The 9437-nt window shown below is 39.9% G+C and overlaps 1 protein-coding gene across 1 annotated transcript in view; it reads left to right on the forward strand.

Annotated features, from left to right (window-relative positions):
• Positions 1–8730, forward strand: part of ARMC3 (armadillo repeat containing 3) — a 47982-nt gene extending 39252 nt beyond the window's left edge. Inside the window, exons 16-18 of the mRNA XM_010007018.1 lie at positions 3240–3437; positions 5901–6063; positions 8518–8730. Of these exons, the coding sequence (XP_010005320.1) occupies positions 3240–3437; positions 5901–6063; positions 8518–8730 (574 nt within the window). The remainder of the gene's footprint in view (positions 1–3239; positions 3438–5900; positions 6064–8517) is intronic.
• Positions 8731–9437: the final 707 nt, after the last annotated feature.

A 9437-nucleotide genomic window follows, 5' to 3' on the forward strand; every position in this document is an offset into this window, starting at 1 on the left:
ACGGGGAGCAGCAGGCAAGGGGAGACACTGAGCCCCAGTTATGTTTGCTCTGCACTAGTGGGAGATTCCTTCATCTCAGAAGATTTGCTGAAGTCATAGACCATGTTGCATAGTCTCAAGCAGTTGTGCAGAGCTTAGAGAGCTTCTCTGACACAATAATATGTCTTGTTTGTTGCAGTGTGTGATGAGGGTACCTTTGGACAGTTGCTTTTTAATGTAATTTATGTCCATTACACCATAAATGACTGCTCTGTTAGCAACCAAAACACGTTAGGAAAGCAGAAGATTTTCTTTAGGAAAAAATAAATACCTGGCTCAATTTCATGCAGTAAACTTGTAGGGATACAAAGGCTTCTTTTTTCAAGTATGAAATAATTACTTTTGAATGTCATGATCAAGTTGTATGATTTATAACCCCATTGTCATTCATTTTGAATCCATAATTCATACATCATTATTACTATTAATTTGTGAGATATATGGGAGTTACTTGAAGGTCAGTATCTGACTCCAAGTCTCAAACATGCTTAGACTATTTCCTACATATTTTTTTTCCTTTGATCGTATGTTTCTGTTCCTTATTATTTTGCAAAGTACTACTGAACACAGTTTAAAGCCATTGTTTTGAAAAAGTGATACTACTTCATATAAACTGTAGTTGAAACATAAGAGAAAGGGCAGTTGTGATTGTCTGCTGGAAATGTTTCAATTAGATGTAGAGGAAGTGCCTAGCTGATAGTTTGACATATATTTGCATAGGCAGATAACAACATTTTTTTATCAAACAGTTGCCTATCTGATATACACATTGACTGGGATAAAAGATAATGTTTAATGTAGACTGATAAATGTGCATTTATTCCTTGCTGTGCCCCAGTACATCATTTAAGGAAATACTTTCCAGTGCTTCTATACTCCTTTTCTAAAGACAGCCAAAGCATTAAGCTAGGAAAAAAAGGGAAAAAATAGATGTCATGGCTGTCATTTGGTGGTAGGATGTTTCATTCTCACGCTGGCTTTCTGGTGACCCAATCAACTTTAGTAGTGAAGCTGCAACAGGAATTAGAAGCAGCTTGGAGACTATTAACTGCCATGAGTTCTTTGCAATGTACCTCTGCATGTGCAGCAAGTCTGTCTAAGGAGTAGTAAGAGCTTTGGGAAAGGGGAGTGATTTTGTGGGTTTTTTTTTCTGCTTTCATAATTCCCATTGGTAAGTAAAATGGGGATAAATGAGAGGAGAGGGAAATGATAGCAGAAGTCTACTGCAATTCTTACTGGTAGCATGGAGCTGTAAGACAGCAGTCCTAGAGTTCCTTATGTGATAATTGTTACACAGACATGGTGAACTGAAGAGTTGAGGAGTAGGTTAAAGATCAGTGTGGAAGATGACCTCCTATCAGCCATTCCACCAGAGAATGGTTCCACCATGGTCATGACTCACAGAAGTAAAAAGCAGCAAAAAACAAACAAGCCATTGTTCAAACCCATCCTTTTCTGGTCTTTCCTTCCTGGAAACTAGAAAGAAGGAGAATGACTCAAGAGCGATTTTAGTAGCTAGGAAAAGGGACCAAATTCTCTTGCTATAGTGCTATAATTTAGCAGTGCACTTCTGATGGAGAAAAGCACTGGGAGAACAGAAGGGGTCAAGGAAAAATACTATACCATTTGTAGAAGCTGTTGTGTTTTTTTTAAATCTTGTAAGTCAGACACCAGAGAGGTGGGAATAATTCAGGTTTTTTTTGAAACGGGGTATTCTTAACCATAATCATAAGTGTATAAATGGCAAAGTTGTAAGCTGTTTAACCTAGCATTGTAAGGTCCCCTGGCTGTAGTTAAATAGAATCACATTAGATAAAGAAAACTGTTTGTCTGCTTTTTTCAAGTATAAGTGTAATTAATAACCAGAATGGTTTATTTCAGAGGATGGTGAATTTTCTATAATTTCAAGATTAAATCTTAATTGGTTATCCTTCTAAAAAATGTGCTTTGTGAAATCTATGAAAGGGGCTTTTTGTGGATATGATAAATCTCAAAAGGTAAAAGAAAAGTTTGCAAAGTATTCTGAAGACAGATTGCTTGAATTAGACTACTGATAAGGATATATGCCCTTCTGCTTTGTCCAATGCCTTCTGTCTTAAAAGTGCTGTTCATTGTAAAATTTTAAGAGTAATTTGAAAACAATACTATAATGATAGTGTGCCCTGGAGCCATGTACTCTATTGGTCCTTTATTTCTTTTTTTTTCCTTCCAAGAATGCCAGAAATAATATGGATTTTTAAAAATAAGCCAGAACTGTTAAAGGAAATACATTTTGTCATTTTGCCATATTAGAATTATTCAGGACCTACGCTGAGAGAAGACATAATACTTACAAAACACAAGTTTCATGTGTTCCCACAAATGAAAAATCCTGAACTATCTGATTGTAGAGATTTTAACCTCTGGTAAGACACTGACTTCATAGTTGTGGCGTAACTTGTGAAATGCACAATATTCGATCTAAGCAGAACAAGCATTTTATTTATACCTCTGCTTGGGCACTTATGATGTCTGTTCAGGATCACAGTAATTTTTTAGATTCTGAACATTAGTGAAAAATATAGCATGTTCAATGGAAAAAGTCAGTAAAACCAGGTCTCATATAAAATCTTTGTCTGAAAAACCATCTAGTAGTTTGTATAATGCTTGAAGAGCATGGGTTTGCAACTTACAGAGACTGCTGCTTGGCATGTCCTGTCAAGACTTCAGCCAAGCTCTTAATACCACTTGTTCCCTTATTTGAAGTCCAGATTTCTATCGAGTAAAAACTCCTCGGAGTTCATGATTTTTAATTCATGACCATATGCAACCAAACTGTAACTGTCGAAAAAGGTTTCCTCTATGCTCTCTAAAAACTTGTTATTATTATGTAGCTGTATGTAGGTAAGTGTCTTCTCCCCCAGATAATTCACAAATGAGAAAAACGTATCAGAGCCACAGGAAAACATAAAATGAGAATTTACAGATATACAAGTATGGAGTGTCACTTGGTTCCTAACTATCTTCTATGGGCATGTTCCACAAATATTCTCTACAGCTTTGTAGATTTTGGACTATTCATTATCAAGAGAAAATATTTCCCCTACATTTCCGCCCCAAATCCATTTGTCTAAAATGTCCTGTAGCAGAACTACTGAAATAGAATTTGGAATTTAGAGATTACAGTATTCTAAACAAGTGTATATTGTTTTCTATGTAAGAAAAAGGAAGGAGGCAAAAGAAGAGGAAAAAATCAAAGAAGTTGCTGAGATTATATCTCAAATCACGGATGAAATAAAGGTAGAAGATTCAGAGTGGCTACCACCACCTGACTTAGTTTTAGTGGATTACATTAATGATGCTTCTGAAACAATTCTGCCACTAACTACTACCCGCGAGAAGATTGTGGCTCTTGCACAGTGAGTATGGAATTGTATTACCACAAATATTGTGAATAAGTTACATTGGTTTTCTCATCCAAGGGCAATTTGTTCAGAATTTTTTTCCCCATCTTCAGTTGGAACCAAAATCAGCTTTAGTCCAGAATTTTGACATCATTTTAGATTTTAAGCTTCTTGTTTCTAATTTTGTTGTAATTAGTTGAATTATTTTAAATAAAATGTCACTTGTAACAAAAGGATAAAAATTTATTGTTTTGAAAATATTCATACAGACAATCTCAGGTTTTTTTCACACTTACATATCTGTACTGATCCTTTCCAATGAACACATCAGCTGCATATGGCATCTGTATCATCAAGGAGAGACCCAGGTTCTAAAACCCTAGCCTAATACTGAGACTATTGTAACTTTCATGTATCATGTCTGTTCTTACAGTCTGTCTTGCCCAGTTGGTTTGGAAACCTCTCAGGGTGGAAACTCTCTTGTATTTTGTTTTCCTTTAGAGCCAAAGCATGAGACATTTTTCTAGTGGGGTTTTCAGGTGCTACTGTAATTAACATCCTGACGATTTAACAGTGCTGGAATATTGCAATGGTGCGTGTTCAGACTGTTGTTATCAATGTGTGATTCATTAGTTACACTGACTACTCAGCCTGGGCACCAATCACTGTCACCACCAAGCAGTGTGTCTGCTTTCATCTTCTCCTTAGTTTAACCTTCACTATCTTAGCAGTTTCCTGGCTGCCTCCTGAATCTGCAGAGTTTGGCGTCAGATCCCACTGAGTCTCACTAAATTTGTTTCTTCTACCAATGCTCGTTTTTAATGAAGTGGTCTAATGTGATGTGAGGAATGACTTTTCTGTTGATTGCAAAATTTGACAGGACAGATATTCATCCTTAACTCTCCAGCTGTGTATAAATCATGCTGCCTTCCTCAAGGTGGAATCCATAAAATGCTCTTTCAAATCCGCTCTTCAAACACGCCAATGAAATACTTGCAGGCGCACGACCCAGCGAAGCAATCACAGGAAATTTAAGTAGAATGTTTTCTGTGGGGATTTTTATGTGTATGCTCCATCTGAGGCGGCTGCCCGAGCAGCGTGTGCTGCAGAGGAAGGGGGGCAGCAGCTGCAGCAGAGCCCCCAGGAGCTGCCCTGCTGGCTGGGGGAGCCGGGCAGGGGGGAGCAGCCGCTGGTGCTGCCTCTGCTTCTAGACCCCCACAGGAGCGGGGTGCGTGGTAGCTCAGGGAGCTTTGCTCTCTTTACCAAGGGCTGCCTGTAGGCACAAGCAGCACCAGTGACTGCTTGGAGCCCCCCACTTCTTCAGGCTCATCCCATAATTCCAAGCTTCAGGACACTGTGTCCAGCCTGCTCGGTCACGACTCCCCATGCCGATGCTGCTGCAGCCAGTCCCTCCGCAGGCCCTGCGTTCTGAGACATCCAGCCTTTGGGTTTAGCTTGCGTGTGCTGTGAGGGCAGAGCCTCCTCACAGTTCCTGCAGGGGAGGTGATGCAGGTTTTAGCTCCCTGCCAGAAGCAGTGGGTTGTGATTGCCGTGACAGCTCTGCAACACCTTGTCCAGAGCGAGAGCCCTTGATAACACTTGTGCCTGTGGCTGAGGCCACTTTGAAGGGCAAGGTGTTTAAGCGCAGGGGCCACGCATAGGGGAGGTGAAGGTGTGTGTATGAGGAGGAAGGGGCTTGGCCCTGTGGGTGCAGCATCACCCAGTGACATGCTCTGGCAGCGTCTGCACAGACTGTGAATCTGATTCTCTGTTTCTTTGACTGAGCTTTGACTGACTATCTTTTTAATGGATAAATGCATGCTCCTCACCCCCCAAAACTGGCATAAATATAGTCACAGAATAATAGGGTCACTTAGGTTGGAAAGACATATAAGATCACTGAGTCCAACTGTAAACCTAACACTGAATAAGAAAGCATGTGTAGAAGTTGAAGTACCCTTTCTGGATGTAGTTGCTTTCCTAAGCTGGGACCATTACCAATGGCTTTATTTTTATCATATATATATATATATATATGTGTATTTTTATTATATATATATATGTCTCTTGGCTTTATTACTATTTAAAACAAGTGCTAGGGCTGGGGATTGTAATATGTAGCTCACATAATGTATTAGCTGTAAAGATGAACACTAACTTCTGAACTACTTCCTCAGTAATTACACTGTTAATGCTGATTTTCTCTGAGGACTTTGTGCCTATACTAGACCTCTCTGCTGACAGCTGTTCACCTTGGTTTAGGTCTGTGACAAATGTGAATTACTTGAGTTATGGTTACCTGTATTTAACAGCAAGCATATTTAAAATTCAAGTTACTAAATTAAATAATTAAAGCAAACAGCTAAAATCTTACATGTCATTCTCTTACTGCCTGTACACATTTCATTTTTACATATTTTTTGTGATAAAAACAAGAGGAATTATAGATTTAATTGATCCCAGTATAAATTGGAACAGGTTTGTTGCAGACAAGATGGGGGGTCCGATTGAAAGAGACAAACTACATGACTTCAACTGGCAACTTCACATAAGTGAAATAGAATTTGAATTGAAATGCAACGTTGTGCCTGTTGGAAAAATCAAAAAAGGGACATTCTGCCACAGGGCTTTGCTTTTCAAGGTACTTTAACATTTATTTTACAACATAACATTACTGTGTTAAATGGATATGGTCTACTTGCATCAGTATAAAATAATATTTATATTCATGTAAAGTCTTTTGTATACACTTAAGTAATTTTTCACTCCAAAGCTGATTTCCCAGTGAATGAAAGCCAGCATTGCTTCTTTTTGTCAACGTTCTTGTCATTAAATTGTCTTAAGTGGTATCAGCAGAATACTTGATAAATGGCAAAAAGCCAAAATACTTAATTTGGAGTCAAAACATTTTGCATTTTCTGTGAACTGTAAAATATTTAATTATGCATCTTCCTTTTTTTTTTTTTTTTTCCCACTCTGCAAATATAAACTTATTGGGACAGTTTTTCTTTGGTATCCATCCAGTATTCTATAGCAGGGTATAACAGCTTTTATGTTCTGATTTCTTAGATGAGGAAGATTTATTTCTTCTGTCTTCATGTGAAGATGTACTTGTGCAGCCTGCTTATCTGTCCCATCATTTTTCCTTAGCTGTTGGGTAGCTGGACTTTTTTTCTTTCTGGGATGGAAAGGAAGAGAAGCAAGGGCCTAGCACATAAAGTGGGAAGGACCTAGGAAACAATAGGCAAGAGAAAAAACACAATTGTAAATTTATGGTATCCGTAGGGAGAGAAAGTTCCTGACATATTTTATGGAGATTTGAGGGCATGGATTCATTGTGCTGAAGCAGCACTGTTGTTCTCTTATCCTCTACTATGCTAAGAAACCTTTGTAGGGACAGATCATCTTTCTTAAAGCCACAGCAATCTAGGCAATGGATATTATTTTCCATTTGTAACAAGTTAAAGATCTTTCAGGATGTCATTCCTTCACAGCAGATGCATTCTAAGAAAGCAGTTTTGTAGCTGGAAACCATTATATGTCTGTCAGTGATAGCACAGCACAGAGGACAGGCAGGTGTTTCATCTAGCAGACGGTTGCCTCGCATTCCTTTGCTTCCCACATTCGCAGGGCTGAAGAGCAAGGAGCGTGCTTCGGTGTGAAGCAGCTATCCTAAATTTACACTGATAAAAATGCTGCATTTTTACACTTAATCTTTCATACTAGCTATGTGTGTGCAATGTACCCACACCTCATTGCTTGAATAAACAGTTCTTCAAGGTGCTATTCAGAAAAGTCTTCCAACTAGAGAAAAGTGTTGCTGGGTGTGGTGGATATTGACTTCATTTGCGATCTGAAGAACTGGCTGATAAACAAATCACAGAATCACTGAATTGTCAGAATGGCTGAGATCATCTAGTCCAACCATCATCACTAAAAAACCCAAATAAACCAAACAAACATAACCACACACATTCCACCAAAAAACACCCACAAAAAAAACACTACACCCTTAGCCACTACAGCATGCCCTGAAGTGCCACATCTACACATTTCTTGAACACCACCAAGGATGGTGACTCAATCACCTCCCCGTGCAGGCTGTTCCAGTGCCTGACCACACTTTCAGTACATAAATTTTTCCTACTATCCAATCTAAACCTCCCCTGCCACAACTTCAGGCCATTTCCTCTGGTCTCGTCATTACTTACTTGGGAAAAGAGCCCAACTCCCACCTTGCTGAAACCTCCTTTCAGGCAGTTGTAGAGGGCAATGGGGTCTCCCCTCAGCCTCTTCTCCAAACTAACCAACCTCAGTTCCCTCAGCTGCTCCACATATGACTTGTTCTCTAGACCCTTCACCAGCTTGGCAGCTCTCCTCTGGACAAGCTCCAGCACCTCAACGTCCTTCTTATAGTGAGGGGCCCAGAACTGGACCAGGGCCAAGTACAGAGGCACAATCTCTTCCCTTCTCCTGCTGGCCACGCTATTCCTGATGCAGGCCAGGATCCTATTGGCCTTCTTGGCCATCTGGGCACACTGCTGACTCTTGTACATCCAGCTGTCAACCAGCACCCCCAAGTCCTCTTCCTCTGGGCAGCTTTCCAGCCACTCTTCCCCAAGCCTGTACCATTGCCTGGGGTTATTGTGACTGAAATGCAGGACCCAGCACTTGGCCTTATTGAACCTCACACAACTGACCCATCGATCCAACCTGTCCAGGTACCCCTGCAGAGCCCCCTGACCCTCAAGCAGATCAGCACTTCCACCCAGTTTGGTGTCATCTGCAAACTTACTGAGGGTGCACTCAATCCCCTCATCCATGTATGTATCAGTGTCTGAACAGAGCTACAATTAACATTCTTCATGTTGCGCATAGAATATAACATTTTAAAGCCTACACTTTCTAAGCAGAACCAACAGAAAAGATCTGCAGTTTGAAACACTTTATAGATTTATAAAATCTGTTTCAAGAGAGCTTTTGGCCTTTCAGGTATTTGTTTTCTTTTTAAGCATTTCATGGCCTTGCTGGATAAGACAAGCTATGTGTATTAACTGTAATTAACTTCTTTTTTCTTTTTTTTTTTCCTTTTCAGGCGATAGCAGACAGAATTGGCATTCCCTGCAGTTTAGTTCGTGGCGAGTATAACAGAGCTTGGAATGAAGTGAAATTGGTTGGTGAGGCTCCTCAAGGAATACCTGCGCTTCTGCTTCCTCCTCAAGAGTATATTGTAGATTTAATGTTTGAGCCAGGCTCTTTGATAAAACAGGGAAGTGCACAGGCAGATCAGTACAAAAAAATGTATTAATCTTGACAAATGTCACCAAAATAACTACTTTAAAGATTCTTGCATTGCTAATATTTATGAAACATAAGGGGTTTCAGGTCCAGCTATCAAACAGAAGCATATCTGGTATGTTGTCCTAAAGGTTTATATGTCAGGTATCCAACTTTAATGCTTAGAAATGGTGTTAATTCTTTTGTACTGTTTTACAACTAAACTGTAAAACTAAAGATTAAAATTCGGTAGATCAAGAATATTTGGTATGTGTTAACTTTTGATGATTATAATGCTTATTAAAATATAGAAATTCTGCCGTACCTAGAACAACCATCTGCTGGTTAGGCACCCTCCTGCAAGGTGAAAGGCTCTCTTAAGCAAAGACAGGGACTGAAACCAGGTTCATTCCTTCAGAGCTGTGACCACTGAGCAATTGCAGAAGTAGGCATCATGGCCAGCAGGTAAGCAGAACACAAAGCAAATGAGATGTGCTCCACTTCTTGAATGAGAGTATGTAGGTGATTGTCCCAGGACTGTAGATCAAGATTTGAAAGAGCTACCTCTAAGTCATCCTTACTGTGATGTCTGAGCTTTTGAGAGAAGCTGGCATGAAGATACCATGGTCTTGGCTCCTTTGGTTCACTGGACATACCCAGCTTCATGCTGACTGTGCTGAACTTAGGTAGTGCCCTGCTCAACCTGCTGCTTACGGCAGGGTCTCTTCCATGGCACCT

This window comes from Chaetura pelagica, unplaced genomic scaffold (assembly GCF_000747805.2).
Source record: "Chaetura pelagica isolate M959 unplaced genomic scaffold, ChaPel_1.0 scaffold17, whole genome shotgun sequence".
In the NCBI taxonomy this organism is placed as follows: domain Eukaryota; kingdom Metazoa; phylum Chordata; class Aves; order Apodiformes; family Apodidae; genus Chaetura; species Chaetura pelagica.